The sequence below is a fragment of the Gasterosteus aculeatus genome, chromosome 20 (genome assembly GCF_964276395.1).
Source record: "Gasterosteus aculeatus chromosome 20, fGasAcu3.hap1.1, whole genome shotgun sequence".
In the NCBI taxonomy this organism is placed as follows: domain Eukaryota; kingdom Metazoa; phylum Chordata; class Actinopteri; order Perciformes; family Gasterosteidae; genus Gasterosteus; species Gasterosteus aculeatus.
In genome coordinates this window covers 10333537-10350866 of record NC_135707.1, presented here as the reverse complement: position 1 = coordinate 10350866, position 17330 = coordinate 10333537, and the positions used below count along the sequence as shown (strand labels likewise).

General features: G+C 42.8%; 3 protein-coding genes across 3 annotated transcripts; all 3 read left to right on the top strand.

Annotated features, from left to right (window-relative positions):
- Positions 1 to 1680: 1680 nt before the first annotated feature.
- hoxa13b (homeobox A13b) lies at positions 1681 to 3902 on the top strand. Its single transcript, XM_040164158.2, has 2 exons — positions 1681 to 2504; positions 2746 to 3902. The coding sequence occupies exons 1-2, from the start codon at positions 1871 to 1873 to the stop codon at positions 2982 to 2984; spliced, it is 873 nt and encodes a 290-aa protein (XP_040020092.2). The 5' UTR covers positions 1681 to 1870; the 3' UTR covers positions 2985 to 3902.
- Positions 3903 to 7363: 3461 nt separating this feature from the next.
- On the top strand, positions 7364 to 10384 carry hoxa11b (homeobox A11b). The gene is made up of 2 exons (XM_040166345.2): positions 7364 to 8731; positions 9658 to 10384. The coding sequence occupies exons 1-2, from the start codon at positions 8128 to 8130 to the stop codon at positions 9888 to 9890; spliced, it is 837 nt and encodes a 278-aa protein (XP_040022279.1). The 5' UTR covers positions 7364 to 8127; the 3' UTR covers positions 9891 to 10384.
- A 735-nt stretch (positions 10385 to 11119) lies between these two features.
- Positions 11120 to 16041, top strand: hoxa10b (homeobox A10b). The gene is made up of 2 exons (XM_040166343.2): positions 11120 to 14567; positions 15347 to 16041. The coding sequence occupies exons 1-2, from the start codon at positions 13802 to 13804 to the stop codon at positions 15619 to 15621; spliced, it is 1041 nt and encodes a 346-aa protein (XP_040022277.2). The 5' UTR covers positions 11120 to 13801; the 3' UTR covers positions 15622 to 16041.
- The last annotated feature ends 1289 nt before the right edge of the window (positions 16042 to 17330 follow it).

The window sequence follows — 17330 nt, the reverse complement described above, 5'->3', positions numbered from 1 at the left end:
TCCTCTGTCGACATTACTAATAACGTCCCAGTTAGGCTCTAAACTAACAACTAATCTTAATTATCATTGTCATTTCGTGTGTGTGTGTGTGTGTGTGTGTGTGTGTGTGTGTGTGTGTGTGTGTGTAACCATCCAAGTGGTGAGCGTGCGTCCTTGCTGAATTAAACATTAAAGAAGCCCATGAAGAGCTTGGAGGTCGTAACCTAAACCCTCTCTCGGACCACCGTGTGTCGGTCCGGTCCCGGCTGCTCTGTGCGGACAGCGGCCCGTTAGTTGAGGCAGACAGCCGCGCGCCGACGTGACAACAACGTGGGATCAGATCGTCCCTTTCGACCCAAAACTCACTTTTCGGTTTCATGCAAAAAAATCGAGGAAAGTCATAAGCTACGATCCACCTGAAATGCATTAAATAAGAAAGGCAATTTGTCCATCATCGGTCGGTTATCGTGACAACTCGTCAAATGTTTAATTCCGACGTGAAACTATTTCAACAACATGAAATATTACGCGTGTTGCCTGAGACCTCTTGCCTACAAGACTTGGCCCATAAAGATTTACAGCCTCAAAATGTGGGAAAACTCTATTAAAAATAAAAAGGTACTCGTATGTTTGCATTTCCCTGCGTCTGTGGTCTCACATTAGAAAGTAATACAAAGGTGAACTCACGATTTGGTTTGACACTTCTCGTAACCTTTGCAGTGGCACACATTTATAGCTGAATGTTTTCCTCGCGTACAGCGGAATCTTTCACCGTTAGATTTCCTTGTTGCCCTACAGACTCCTGAAGGATGCGTGGAGCGTTTGAGCCCGAGCCAAGAGACGCGTTTTACGCAAAGGCCCGTTGAAGAGCGGCGCCTCTTCCCCAACTCGCTTTCAGAACCTCAACAAAATAACATTTTTCTTGTATTTTGGCCATTTAATTCCAATGGATTTATTTGTATTGTCAACGCCCAAGTCTCAAAGGATTATAGAAATAATAAAAAAAATTTCATGGAATTTGTCATCAAAAACGAAATCTACAAAGTGTTTTAATAAAAGCTCCTCTTCCGCTCTGCGCTGTTTTCTTGTCGGGTGTCCTGGCGTGGAGAACCTATTGGGTCTCACTGCGACTTTCAACTTGACCTTGGCCTCCAGCCCGTCTAACCCTTATGAGCAAGACTGCAGCCAAATGCGGCGTGCTTTTAGTGTTTTAGTGCGCTAAATACGTGTCCCCGTTCCCCCGCTGCAATGCCAAATGCAAGCAAGATTCAAATGTAATTTATGTTGGTATAGTGCGCATTGGTATAGTAAATATAACACATCAATCTGTGGTTATTTAAGAATTATTTAATAAGATCATGGTACATTTAGTTAAATAGTTGAATGACGTGCCAACAAAGCTCCAGTCTTAAGACATGTAATTATAGAAAATCAGAATATCTGAAAGACTTGTTCCACTCTTCGAGTGCCTGTGAAAACGAAATGGCACGCGTAATTACGCATTAAGTTCTCCATAGATATATTATACATATTACTAGTTTTGTTGCGCCTTGTAAGACACATGCGTCAAATACGCTTCTTGGGATGTCACTTCATGACACGCAACATTGCCTCTGCATCAAAGTTTGAGATCCCAATAAACCTGTGTTTAGGAAAAATATATCCTCCGAAAAAAAACACAGATATGTACATCCTTACAAGTACACAGTTTGATCTAATGTCTAGATGTCTACCATCTCCTTTGCATATCACGTGCTTGGCCCTGGCCAATAACCTTGCGATCTTTATGGACTCAGGCGTGTTGGTATCGTTACTCTGCCCGAGTCCCTGTCTCTGTTCATTCGAAGGGGATTTTGAAAAAGAGTTAGTCGTCTCGATGTAGGTGCATGCTATGACCGCTTCATTACTCTTCCACTCGCACTGGATTGACCCGGTGATGTTTCTCTACGACAACGGCTTGGAGGACAGAAGCAAGAACATGGAAGGCTTCACTGGAGGCAATTTCGCAGCAAACCAGTGCAGGAATTTGTTAGCGCATCCAACCTCGCTGGCTCCGAGCACCACCTACGCTCCGAGTGAGGTGCCAGTCTCTGGCATGGGGGAGCCGGGCAAACAATGCAGCCCCTGTTCCGCCACTCAGAGCTCGCCCAATGCATCTTTGCCTTATGGATATTTTGGCAGCAGTTATTACCCGTGCAGGATGTCACACGGCAGCGTCAAGGCTTGCGCGCAGCCCTCCGGTTATGGCGATAAATACATGGACTCCTCGGTCACTGGCGAGGAGTTCTCCAGCAGGGCAAAGGAATTTGCGTTTTATCAGGGCTATTCGTCTGGTCCGTGCCAGCCCAGCTACTTGGACGTCCCCGTTGTACCTGCGCTAAGTGCTCCATCCGAGCCAAGACATGAGTCTCTGCTGCCCATGGAGCCCTACCAGCCATGGGCCATCACCAATGGTTGGAGTGGTCAAGTTTACTGCAGCAAGGAGCAGCCGCAGTCAAATCCTCTGTGGAAATCCTCGTTACAAGGTATTTATTTTATTGTGTTTTCTATACACACACACACACACACACACACATCCATTACACATGAACGTTGAAAAATATTTGCATGCAATGGTCAAATGTAAAACGCCTTTATTTCTCTGTTGATATTCAATAATACGCAAAAAGAAAAGAAAATAAAGACGACGGAACAAAACATTTTCGTTTTCTTTCTGATGCTTTCGAAAAGGTTTGAATCTGATTTTTTTCAATGTTTCTTTCACAGACAGTATATCTGGTGGAGACAGCTCTGTCCGGCGTGGGAGAAAGAAGCGTGTGCCATACACCAAGGTGCAACTCAAAGAACTGGAAAGGGAGTACTCCGCCAATAAATTCATCACCAAGGACAAAAGGAGGAGAATATCCGCGCAGACAAATTTAACAGAGAGACAAGTGACAATCTGGTTTCAAAACAGGCGCGTAAAGGAGAAGAAAGTCGTCACTAAATTCAAGAGCTCCAGTTAGCTCTGGAGTTACTGAAGCGGGGGGTGACGGACCTTCATCCAAAAAGCTGGCCTATAATTTATTACAATATCAACGGTTTCTTGGTTGCCAGAGCGGCTCTGTTTTTGAGCTACAATTTTCCTGCCTCACGTTTTAATTGAAACCAGTCGATGCAGCCTGTTGACAGAAGATCGGAAATGGGTTGCAACATATTGACCAAGGCGATTCTGCCCGGATCTCCTTCAAAACATTCACCATATAATAAAACTGTCGGTCTCAAAGGCACAAGTCACCCCGAGTAAGCCTGCGCTTTAATTTCATTTAAACCAGTCCGGAAATTATGTCTGGAATATTTAAAATGGTTTTTAGACATTGATCCTGTGACAAACCAATGCGGTTGAACTGGCGGATTCAGTTTACTAAACTTCTGATCTGAAAACAAGCTAAATTTAAGAAGTAATTGAATAATCCAAAATGAATTTCTAACATTAAATCAACGGGATACATCAGGTATATACATATATAGAGAGAGAGAGATGCGGATCTTGTCATTTTCATACATATTTTCACCGGATTACATTCAACACTAATAATAATGGCCTACAACACTTTACAAAAATTGTTTTTTGTGAACTCATTCATGAGCTCACAGTACATCCCAAGCCTTTCCGTTTGGAATGAGCCTCTATGTCAGTATCTGATTCAAACGTTATGAAACGTTAAACTAGTCTGAGCATTTATTGGTTATTCCCACACTTTGTCCATGTTACTGTCAGGTTTTTTTTTCAGAAAAAGACGGACCTTTGCTATTTCAATCTGTCAGTCAAAAAGAGTACTGGAAATGTAAGCATATTTAAATACTTTCTGACTGCAACTATCTATTCCCGATTTTTTGACTGCAATAGCCAACGTTTTTTTGACAATAAATGTTTGAGAGATGCTGCCCGATCTTGTCATTTTTATTCATATCATTGGACATAGGTGCTTGATCAGTCAACAATCTTTATAAAACCTGATTATCTTGAGGAGGGCGACAGGCCGGCAAGAACTCAGAGCCTCTGTGTGCTTCAGCACATCAAGAGTGAATGTCGCCATCTAGTGGCGGAGCCTTGTCAGCACAGTGCCCTACATGGGCCGCTTTAGGTTTGCCTCTTCTTCTTCAGACGCTGTGTGTGCGTGTGCGCGTGTGTGTGCATACATTTGTATGTGGAATAATTGCTTATTTATTGCTTACCAATTTACTCTACAAACCGTGTCATAGTACAACTTCGAGTTTTGAAAGAACACAAAATATAATTTCGTTTTTGAGATTCTATTCAAATATGTTTAAGATACGGAAAAAGGTATTAGCTCAGCTCAGATTGGAAAAAGAATATTAGATTAAACCTTGTCCTGGCACAAACCCCATGACAATGATGGCTCATTACTTCAACATCTAATTGTTAACTGAAAAAATATATATATGTTACATTCTGATTTATCAAAAAGCGTAAGTAAGTAAATGAGAGGCGTGAGAGAGTCGGTGTACAGGCCTTTTAATCCCCGGTCCAAACAAACCCGCTATTACGCACATCTCACCAGAATATCTATTTGTCTTTAACTAAAATTAATTATCTTATAATTTATTGTTGCGATACATGATCTTGTTGCATATCAATTCACATAATTTTCAGAAGCAACTAAAACAACAGAGAAAGATATTCTGAAATGTAATCTCAAATTAAAGATATTAAATACCACAACCACCGCATTGCACAGACCTTTTGCACAAACACCTTTTGGATTGCACAAACACAACAACAGAAAGGCATTTTGTCAACTTTTACTGGCTCGCCGGACTCGTGTTGATGAGATTATTCTTCAGGCTCGTTGACATTGAGTGCCTTTTTAAACCTTCTGGCCCCTCTGTTGTTCTGTGGCATTGCTCCCCCTAACAACCAAACAGATTAATGCAACTCACCGAAACGCGCCACTATCCATAGCGTAAAAGCGCTAGTAGCCAAGTAATTCATATTTAAAGTATCGAGTACCTTCACAATCTTGGTAAAAACTGGAGAGATTAAACCAGAAGATTTAAATAATCACTTTAGAGCTGAACGTTTTCTCTCTTTCTGTGTGTGTGTGTGTGTGTGTGTGTGTGTGTGTGTGTGTGTGTGTGTGTGTGTGTGTTTCTTTGATCGTTCTACAATGAACCTCTGACAGGAACTCGACGGTTTAAGACACATTTTAATTGAGGATGAAGTAAGACGCTACCTCTTGCAATGCTGCGTCTCCAGATGTGTGGATTAACGGAAGGATGAATTTGTGAATCCAGGTTTTTGGGTGCAGCAGCATTAGAGGGTGCACCACTTCCGGAAAAGTCCCCCATTGCCCCCCTCCCCCATAGAGCTGTCAAACTCCATCGTCTCTTCTGATGTGTGTTACTGAAATGTATTTCCCCTCTCATAATCCAACAGCTATGAATGAACCAGTTATCAGTTTCATTCATTTGTAAAAACATACTTTTTCATTCAGAGGGATTTTTACTAATGTAGTTGCAGAGCAGCCAACTTAAAGTCGTAAAAAAAGAAAACCCTTCCTTTTGAGTAAATGAGTTTGTAGGTCAACAACGTCCAAAGTCATCGTAATTATGAAATTGTGGTGGGATTTAGAAAGATTTTGCGCTTTATGATGGTGATCCAAAACCTGTTCTGTTTTATTGACAGCTGGATTCCCATTAATAGAGCTTTAATGCTTTTTTGTTTGCACCAGCAATGTTCACACATTGAAACTGGATGCATTTATCATCTGTTTTAAGCTCATAAACCCTTAAATTAGGTAACATAAATATAAGCTAGCTTTAGTTTATTTATTCAGCACGTATCTGACTAATTGGGCCATCACATTGTAAATCGTATACGGCAGATCTTACTTAAATATTATAAAATGGTCCCTTGTGAAATGGACTCGGTAAAGGCAGCAGGAGCACACTGATTTTCAGGCAATTAAATTACACCACAGCGCTCCTAAGGTGTCGAAGGAAAATTCTGAGCAACCAAAAAAAACATGCTTTTATTCTTAAAATTCCCTTTAGTGGGCTCTTAGCAGCAGTGGCCGCTCTAAACGTTTTTCATACCCTCAAATTTACGTTTGCTTTACTGGAATAAATAAGATATGTATGCTTCTGAGCTGCAGCCATGCGGCCACTGTTTTCGATCGCTTCACCTTCAGTGCACGTGAAACTTTTGAGGCGTCTCAAATTCAAGTGATTGTCACAAAAAGAAATCAACAAACTATACTTTGCTGTGTTAATGAACTATTTGTGTATGATTTAGCTCATTCTCGGAAATGTCCCATTTTGCTATATAAAGCGTATCAATGGGCATTATGAAAATAGAAATTGCACATTTATTTTCATTGATACAACAACCGGCTGGAGGTTGCGTTCTGCTTGTATACGCGATAGCAATGAAAACCTTCTCACCAATAGTGTGCACGTGCATCCACTGGCGCGGGTTAAACCGTGTTAACCCTATCGGGCTTAATTAAGTGTGGTTGAAATGGTTTGAAAACTGTAGTTAAAGGGGCTTTAATTTGACCAACGGGGCCACTCCTGTAGCCTTGGCCCGAAGGCTGGCCCACCGCACGAGCGGCTGAATAATTCGCTGTGAAACGAAAAAGGAATTGTCGTCAAGTTTACCGCGTAAAACTCTTTAAACCACCAAAGAGTTTAACATAATAACTCACCGTTGAAGTCGATCATCAAACCGTTGGCAGAATGAAATATCACAGTTTCCTAATGCGTCCCTGCACATGATAAATTCACGAGCTTTGATGTATGAAACGTGAATTTGGACTAAATCCTTAAATTGGCAGTATAACAGGATTAGTGATATGTGACACATGTGCCCACTTACTCAGCAGTGATGACAAATGAAAGTGCATTGGAGAGTGGGAAATAGCCCGTGTCCGAAGGTTTTGGGCGTTGCGGAGAACAGAAGATGCAAAGACTGGAGCCCCTTTTGGCGTATATGCCTTTATTATTTGTCACCAATAAACAGCATCATACGTTTATATGAGACGGTAAATACATGCGCGTATGTCGCCTGATTAGCCCCTGCATTCACTTCTGGACCTCTTATCAACCTTTACGCGCACACGCGGACGCGATGCGCGTGCACGCAGACAACACTTTGGACCCAGTGAGGTCGAGCTGGCTTGCTTCAACGATGCCGAAATGCTGGTCCGAACAACCGTACAGCAACCACAGATATATCAAGGCTGTCTTGTACAGGCCTTTGTATGCGTCCTCGGCGCCAAACTGGACTGATGCCTGACAAAAGTGCAGCACGACTCGCATTGCTCTATCACTTGGAGGACTAGAGGAGTCTATATATAGCCAGAGGAGCGATATTAAATTCACAAAGAGAGGCGTCGAAATCAAACCGCGCATCTGCTCCGATCGTTACATCATGTCGGTGTATTTTATGGATTTAACTTTGCCTCATAAATAGTTTCGGCATTTTCTTAAAAACAATACCTGTCATGTTGGATTCATGGGTTTCGCTGTTTTCGACTATTGAATATGTATTTTTGCCGTTGGGATTAAGTCTCACATGCGTAGCAGAGTGCCTCGCTTGTTCTAAAAATGTCCTGGTCTGGTTTCAGACGTGCCCTTCAGAGGTTACGCTTTGGGTTAAGGTGAAGGCTGTCTCCAAAAACGAACCTAAAGGTACAAACGGCAGGTACACTAGCTTGGCGTGATCTCGTCCATACACTTTTGTTTTGTTCTACCTTTACGTGGTAATTTAACGACAACAGTCCACAGAAGAATATCATTCACGGGCGTTCTTCATAGCCCGATTTTCAAAAGGCGTTTCAAAAAAGCCCAAATTGTGCAAGATTGTGCCAAATTCCTCTCAGTATTCCCCTTTCCCAAAGAGCCGCATGTCTGCTTCGCGGCCCCTTTGACTCATATAGACTACACATTGAGGCGTAGGCTATCTGTCATTTTGTGCCAGTGGTCACATGGCTTTTGGCCCTCAGGAATGGATAGAGATGGATCCCCACGTCAGCTTGTACGTCTAAGGATTTCTGCTCCTCCAGTCTGCCTCAAAGTGGCTGAGCGCAGCGCGGCGGAGGAACTATGCGAGGACCATTATAGGACCGTTTCCAACCGCCGAATATGGATTTTAATGAGCGGATTTCTAGCTCCAATATGTATTTACCAAGCTGCACTTACTATGTCTCCGGAGCGGACTTCTCGAGTCTCCCACATTATTTAACCCAGAGCCAGTCCTCGTGCCCCATGACCTACCCTTACCAGTCCTCAGCCCTGCCACAGGTCCCGTCCGTGAGAGAGGTGGCTTTCAGAGACTATGGGATTGACACGTCCAATAAATGGCACCACAGCAGGGGGAGCTTGTCGCACTGCTACCCGGAGGACCTCGTGCACAGGGACGGTTGGACGAGCCCAACTTCACGGGGGGGAGAGATCCTGGTGAAAGGCATCTCCGGCGGCAGCCACCCCGGCGCCTCCAACCCGCCGCCCGGCTTCCACGGCAGCATCGGGCGGAACGGCGTCCTGCCGCAGGCGTTCGACCAGTTCTTCGACACCGCTTACGGGAGCGCGGAGACCAGCGCGACGCCGACGGCCCCGGCGGCGGGCTCGGACAGACACGCCGCCAAAGCGAGTCCCGCTCCGGCTCATCCGTGCTCGGACATGGCGGAGAGCTGCAGCCCCAAGTCGTCCTCCGGCCACAGCGAGGACAAGCAGAGCAAAAGCAGCGGTGAGTAACCCCGCTGATCGCGAGGAGGAGGAAAATCCAAACGCGTTGCTCTTACAGCTTTTTTTTTTATATGCTGTTTTATAAGCACGTAAGGTTTATGGAGGGCCGTGCAGATTTGCCCTCTAACAAAACAATGTTATAAACTGCAAGATCACGTGCTTGGGAATGAAATTGGCCGTGAAGACTTTGGCGTTAAGCTCGTCTTCCAAGATTTTAAACAACCTTGCCACTTTTTTTTTCTTCTACACAAGCGCGTTTAAATATCCGTGTATAGTTGGGCTGTAGACTCGATGCACATGGCAAATAATACACAATAATATTTATGTCAATACCTGCAATACACGTGGCTTTAATTATTTATAACGTTACCTTTTTACGTATATATTTTGGATGTATAATTTGGTTTATCCTAGATTCTCCTGAGGCATTTAAATGGGGTTTTGGCCCAGATTAGGGTTTAAACTCTGCTCCTTATTCAAAGATAAATATTTACAGCTCAAAGGGATTTGTGGGGATTTCATTCAACAACTGCTTTTCCTATAATTTGCAATCACTAACACTAAAACCACAACGGCTCTCTGCGCAGAGGGGAAATCTAAAGCGGACAACATAAGCAGAGCAGATACATGATACTCAGGACTTTTTTCTTTGGCCCACGCGCTCAGTGTTAAAAGCCAGCCGGTGTGCTTTTATTGATTTCACAACTTCCGACGTGTAGTGCCTCTATGTCCGACATGTCCAGTCTTTGTTTACCAATCTCGGCCATGTTGGGCCTGAGAGGAGGGAAACACTTGAACTCTAAAGCTCCAGCAGACCACCACCAGAGCAGCAAATGGACACATGATTTCATGTTGTTTTAATGTCTCTGTATCTCATGTGGTGACCTTTTTCCTTTTTTGTTTTTGTTTTATTTATGTATCTCTCAGGTGGCCAGAGGACGCGCAAAAAGAGATGCCCGTATTCAAAGTATCAGATCAGAGAACTGGAGAGGGAATTCTTTTTCAGCGTTTACATCAACAAAGAGAAGCGCATGCAGCTCTCCCGCATGCTCAATCTGACAGATCGACAGGTCAAAATCTGGTTTCAGAACAGGAGGATGAAGGAGAAGAAACTGAACAGAGACCGTTTACAGTACTACACCACGAACCCCCTGCTATAAACACTGAACAAAGACTGTCACTGACGTGCAGCCATTCAGCCAGTCACCAAGACACTGCTGCATATTTTAAAGGATGGCGGATTTTTAACGTGGGCACTTCATATAAAATTGTATAGTATTTATACACTATTTTGTTATTACGCACCGTTGAAAGTATCATTATTATTAATTATAAAGAACATGGCTGTTATTCAGCCTGCCCAACAACCAACAGTTTTCTCATGGTTAAAATGACGTGGTTGCGTGGTGTGCTTAAGCGGAAAGCCTTATTGTGTCGGGATTCATTTTTGTTTAATTTAATAATAAACGGATATTACTGTGCCGTCATTTTTTATTTTCCATTTTCTTCAATTTTATGGATTCTGAATTCGTTCATATTTACGCACGGAGCTGTTCTCTTTACACCAAAACTACTGTCCGTGTATTTTTTCTTCAGTTTCTTGTAATATTTTAACTTTATTGTAAAAAATACAACTCCGGTGACTATAAACCTATTTTGTGTGTTCATGAATCAGATCTGACCTGCCACTATTGGCGAGAAACGTTGCCCCCTAAATGACCGCTCAATGTTTCAAAGTTGGAGAGTGAGTCCAATTATAAAATGTTATAGCAATTCATCTACTCCATTCGTTTCAAGCGTGGTGATCGTGGATATATAACATCTGCGCTTGATCCTTCGTTGCAGGCGTTTAGCTGAGCGATTGGCCGTAATTATTCCCCAACTTCACCCAAAGAGCCAACCGCTGATAAAAGAGCGAAACCCCCTAATGAAACACGATCCAATATTTTATTTCAGATGCCAGCACGTGCACCGTATCAGCTTCATGATGTGTAGGTTTGGTGCTTTTTATTTCCTCATGACTGGAAATGGGATCCTGTGCAGTTATTGTTTGATATCCATTACAAAGAGGTCAGTCATTTCTGGGGCGATGAGGAGAGACTGCTTTCTGACCTAACATGCCTGTTAGGCACAGAATCCTGACACTTGTTTGAATGCAGACATGTAACAGGCCGTGCTACTTTGCAGATCAAGAATGTATTTGTGTGATTATACCCTCATCAAAGTAGTTACACTTTATCAATTGCATACACCGCGAGTGCGAACCCATCAGGCAAATACCCATTAAGCATCCCTATCTGCTCATTAATTTATCACCTGGAGCACTTTAATCCAAATATGCATGTGTTTGATGCTATGCATTTAGACTACGGGGATTTATGTGATCTTACGGGGGAAGGTCAAATGAAGCCGTGCGCATAATGAGATGGGTAAAATTTGGCTCTAGGTGGCTTTGTATCCACCACCAGGCCCCTGAAAACAACTTCAATGGTCTACCATAATCTAATAATGGCCCTGATGCCTTCCTTATACTGTGCATCCTGTGAGACTCCCAGGAATTCGGCTTTGATTGCTGCACATCCTCCCAGTTGCTCCAGTAACTTGGCCATAAAAGGCGGATTCGTCTGGAGCATTTGGAGTGCAGTGCAATAAAGCGTCTGAGACCAAGGTTATTAACTGTGACTATAGGGGCTGAATACAACGGCCGGGAGCATTGGAGGCTTGTGTTCACGGACCTTTCCGGCGTCATTTCTTTCAGCATCGGACCGTCGTAGGATTATTCTGCGCTTGTGTCGTGCTGCATTGTGTTCCGTGTCCTGTTCATCCACTGGGTGGCGCTGCTCAGATCAATGTCATTGCCATGAATTGAGATATAAAAGACGTTTGACTCGCATCTCGGCTGCTTTAAAAAAAGGCACCATCGGAGGATTTCACCAATACGGTATGGCCTGAGATGTTAATGCTTCCACTGCCTAATGTTTGCTAATGTGATTCAAGGTGTTGGCTTCTGTTTTTCTATTTGGTCGCGCCTTCATCTGAAAACTGTACAGCGCTATTTTATCATTTTGAGCACCACAGATGCTACGATACCCTGAAAGCAAAACCACCTGAAGGAAATAGTGAACATCAAATCCAGATGTTATTGGCCCGAGTGACCAACGTGTATACTGACCAACAAGATCAGTACAGGGCCTACATTTTAAATATTGCGTTGCTCACTGAGCTTTGCAATTACAGTTTATAAAGTATAGTACAACTATATTTTGTTCAAACTTACATTGGACATGTGTCGTTTATTGTTTGTTAAACTTGCGTGTGTTTCTTCATATGGTTCGTTACTTTGTGTGTGTCATTGTGCGTGCCTGCATGGACACAAACAGAGAGACATTAAGACAAAAAACAGTCAGTTTGGGATTTTATCAATATGTCTAACAAATAACTTTTCTAACTTTTCATTTTTAATGAGTTAAAAACGTTTTATGGGAATAATGACACAATAGCTCAACGCATTATCCACGGGTTTAATGATTAGTATCATTCATTTCAGCGAGACATGCTGCAGAAATGATGTCAAATGAAATGGCTGATTTCTAGACTGCATGGCTCCAGACTTATAGGGAATGCAGTTAGCCAATTGTGAAGCTATTCCAACCACGTTTTCAGACATTTTTAGGCTGGTCTAAATCTGTAGGCCTGTGTTTTAAACTCCTGATAACACTGACGGTCTTTTCCACGATTGTGTGTGAGTATTTCCGTTTTTTATTTTATTTTGAATAAAGTCTAGAAATGTGTGTACACTCGTTGGTAACAAATATCCCCAGACTATGACGAAATTACAGTATGTCTAATTATTATTTTTATTTCAATTTCAAACTAAATTTTAAATTACAAACGTACTTTATTTTGCAGTCAGATTTGTTTGTGTTTTTCTTTATGTGTATCTTTCTCATTCACTTCGAATTCTGTTCATTTGTTCATAAAAGGACAAAACCAAAGGGATAAATGATAAAGATCTTTCAACAATACAACGAACGAATAATTAAAACAAAAAAAACGTTTAGATTGTGAATTTAGTATTTTATGCGTTGGTGTAATGGGTAATAGGAGTTGATTTGAAATAAAATTACAAAGGAATTGTGTGAAATAACTGTATGCTTCTTCATACATGACAGAATGGTTCTTTAAGAGGTAGAGTAAGAACACGATTTTAATGTTCTAGGAACATCTACGAGTTATAATGCCATCTCTGCTGTACCAAACTACATCACTTTCAATCCTGCCAATATTAAGGGGTCGTTAGGAATAGGGTAACTGCGGGACATTGTTCCACTGGCGCTTACTTCGCGTTCCTGCGTGTCACCTTTAATAAATGCTCAACAGAGCCTTTGTAGTATAAGGTGTCTGGGCGCAATCATGGCATGCACCCAAAACCTTCACACCCCAATCAGATAAGTTGGATGGCTCTAAAGGAAGTGACTTTGCGCTGGTTCAAATGGCGTGTTCGAAGGTGTCAAGATGAAACACTGCCTGCACAACTTTTGGAGAGTCCATGAGGTATTTAAAAAACAGCCTCATAATAGTCATCGGAGCAGGACCAGGAGGGTTAAAAGTCCCGCGACCAAAAGAGTCACGCAGGACCTTTCGGATCTTTGATGCACCCTGTGCTTCTCTCAGGGGCACCTCTGGAACCCTTCATTTTTACTGTGCTGTAAAACTGGCCATAAAGCTCTGCATTGTATATAATTGTTAGGGACAGCTTTCAATAACCGAGCTGTCATATGGGTTGTTGTTAAGTTCACACACGCAGCCCTGGACCTATAGATGCAGGAACGAGGGGTCATTATGCAAGATTCAATAAGGGATCTGAAGGTTTTACGTAACCCCCCCCCCCCCCCCCCCCCCTGCTGCATCACCTTCTTCTCTATTCTGGTCGCTTAAAAACTAAAACAAAATATACGACAGCCTGGTCGGACTGGGAGGAGTCTGGAGTTGCCTGGTGTTTTAATTGGCTGCAGGCTACAGAGAGAAGCGTGAGTATCAGTAATTATTCAGCAATGTTTTTGCACAAGAAATGTCCGCCAGAAAGGGCTATCTTCATCCTCCGTCGAATTATACCACAACGATGACATGCCCCAACAACCAAGCAGGGAATTCGTTTTTCGTGGACTCTCTAATAAACGTGAGGACCGACAGCGGTTCGTATTACCAAAGTAACGGGGTGTATTTGCCTCCTGCGTCGGAATATACCTATGGACTCTCCGGTGGCTCCTGTTTCCCGGGGATCGGTAAGCGCAACGAGCCGAGCACGCAGAGCGTGATCCCGTCCTCTGCTCCGTATGTCCAAGGGATGGAAACGTGGCTGGAAACGTCGAGATCTTGCCGGGTGGATCAACCCGGCGGGCACCACATGGGCCAGTGTTCATTCTCACCGAATATCAAAGAGGAGAGCGCGTACTGCCTTTACGAGTCTGACAAGTGCCCCAAAGGACGAACGGTGGAGGACCTTTCCTACTCGACTGCATCGTGCCCGGTTACCAGCAGCACGTTACCGGTCCCGGGCTACTTCCGCCTCTCTCAGACATACGCGTCCTCCAGGCTTTACCATGACGTCCAGCCCAACGTGAATCACTTTACCCTTCAACGACCTACCCACTTGGACAGCCAGCCCCAGACTGCTTCTGCTGATCTGGAGCGGAGGGAGAGCCGCCAGGAGGCGCCTGTCCCCGAGCCTTGCGCCCCGGGTAAAGAGGAGGACAGCCGCCCCTCCACGGAGCGCTCATCCTCCCCGGAGCCCGAAGAGACCTGCAGTGCGGAGTGTCCGGAGACGCCAGCCAAAGGTGAGGATTAAACGAATCGATGGAGACGTTGTAGAAGCATTGCCGACGGCGTAAAGGCGCATCAACTTCTTTGGGTTTCTATTGTTCTATTTCCACCAATGATTTCTAACCACAGATGAACGCGACAGCGTACGTTAGTCGAAATTGAACGTGATTTAACCAATCAGAGCCGAAGAACCAATCTTTTGTTCTTCAATAGCTGCATTTAAATGACGAATATGTTGCTATAGCTGCGCTTTATGACAATGCTTCAAACTGACCACGTTGTTTTATTTTAACAGGCAATTCAAAGCCCTTGTATTATCTTTATTAATATTTCATTTTTATGCTATTAGGGTAATTTTCCCCATATTCAAAGGGACACACCGTGCTATCATGTGCATGCTACATGTTTTATGTGATGATAATGGTGGACTTGGCACGCTGCTTTGTGAGAGAAATAGTTTCTGGTAAAATCTCAATTGCAGTTGATATTCACGCAGTTATGCAGTCGTGCGTAAAATCAAATAGAACATATAAATCAGTGTTTATAAGGGTTGTTTATAAGGGTATTTAGGCTATATAATTGCGTGGTATGTGTCACCTCAAGCTTAATAATGTATAAAATCACATCTTTATTGGTAAAACACACAATTGCATTCATTTGACATGACAGGTTTTCTTAATTATGTTTTTTTGTAATGTTATTAGACTCATTTTTCTCGGCGTTCTTCCAGATCCGAGGTTTGTGTATTTTTTTTCTCCACCTGTTGCACAATAAATTCTTTAATTTTTTGCAGGAGATGGAAAAACGGAAGGCACGGCCAACTGGCTCACAGCTAAGAGTGGTCGAAAGAAGCGCTGCCCCTACACCAAGCACCAGACTCTGGAGCTGGAGAAGGAGTTTCTCTTCAACATGTACTTGACTAGAGAGCGTCGTCTGGAGATCAGCCGCAGTGTGCACCTCACTGACAGGCAAGTCAAAATCTGGTTCCAAAACAGGAGGATGAAACTAAAAAAAATGAGCCGGGAGAATAGGATCCGAGAGCTCTCCGGTAACTTTAGTTTCTCATGAGACTGCTGCGACTTTGGCGCCCTCCTCCATCTCTGGAATGGGCGCCTGTGCAGAGCCCCCAAACCCAACTGTGAGAATATCCATGGGAAAAATGATCCCACTGCTAACTTATTGATTGTTGTTCTTTCATATTTTCAATTCCGTTTTTATTTAATCGTGAATGTGTATTTATAAATTGCTTCATTTGTAACGTTGATCCATTGTGTTTAATGGTGTGCATAATGTGACCACAATGTTTCAGACCTTCAGGCTTGTACATATTGTATAGTCACCCTGAGTGGACTTTGCATGCAGGACTAACTCTTGGGATACTTGTGTCACATGTGATAAATGTAATGTGACAGCAAAGGAGCCCGAGAGCTTTGAGGAATATTTGCACATTTTTCTGGTCAAAATAATAAAAGCATCCCTGCAACTGTATACTTCTTATTTCTTTCAGACAGATGGAGCTGCGTTTGAATTTTAAACCTGCACATCAGTGCAGGGTGTTAATGACTTTGTATTTTGGATGGGTCCGCTCTGAGCACTGTAAATAAGAACAGTGGATGTTCTTCATAGTTTATGTATCTGGCGGATTTGCACGCTATGCCGTTCGTCCTTGACATCATACTTAAATGCAAACCTCACAACGAGTGCAGCGATAGTGTGTTTTTTCTCGTTGTTTTTATTTAAAAATAATACATTTAATATGCCGTGGGTCCTTGCTGCAAAAATAAGTCAAACACTAATCATTATCTTAAATGATCAATTGTGATCTGGACAACCTTAACTAAAAAAGCCCAAAACTGTTTGAGAATACGGTCTGCCTGCGCATTGTCTTTTTTGCTTTTACAGTGTTAAATATATATATATATTTTCAGGGAAACCTGTAATACGAGAAATGGGATCCTTTCCACACTAAAACATCGAAATTGCCGGAGAGGAGAGCGGGCTGTTGCGTGGTTTAGGTAGTCTCATGTTGTTGGGCTATTATATTTCTCCCACAACACGAAACTGCCTTGATTACCTCAGTAAAACTCGTCGCATCATGAAAACTAAATTCCTATTCATTACTGGACAATTTTAATCATAATTTGGACCGCACTGCTTCACACACATACATATTATTATTGCGAAAATTGCAATAAAGTGTTTCATTGTTGTGCGTGAAATGTTATGTTTTTTTTTTGTCATGGGTGTTTCCATTATTCAACTACATATGCATATATGCATATACATATCCATTCTTATATGTACATACACATGTTCACGCATATATTTACAAATTCGTCTTTCTCAAGTGTTTTTAGCAACTCTAAAGTTGCTATATGATCCAAGCGAAAAAAAGAGAAGATGCAGGCTGGAAAAGGAGAGGATTAAGGCGTGTATGTGTCTGGGGGAGGAGAGGACAGACAAGGCCTCGGTTATGACCATTGCAGTCTGCCAGTTGTCTCGTCGTAGGAAATGCCGGATGCGTCTGCTTGCACCAGAGAAAGGACACAAAGGCTGAGCTTTATTGGTGATATTTAGCTTAGACAGCCAGGTTGTAACCTTAAGAAAAACAACCCAATTGCCCGTGATAAAAGGACCGTTATATAGCACCCAAATAACCTCGCCCCACTCTCCGTTTTTAGATTGCTTTCAAACCCACAAACCTGTAGACACTGGGTAGCACATGTTGGGAGCTGTTTTGATATTTTAATCCCCAGTAATGGTTTGGACACATTTCT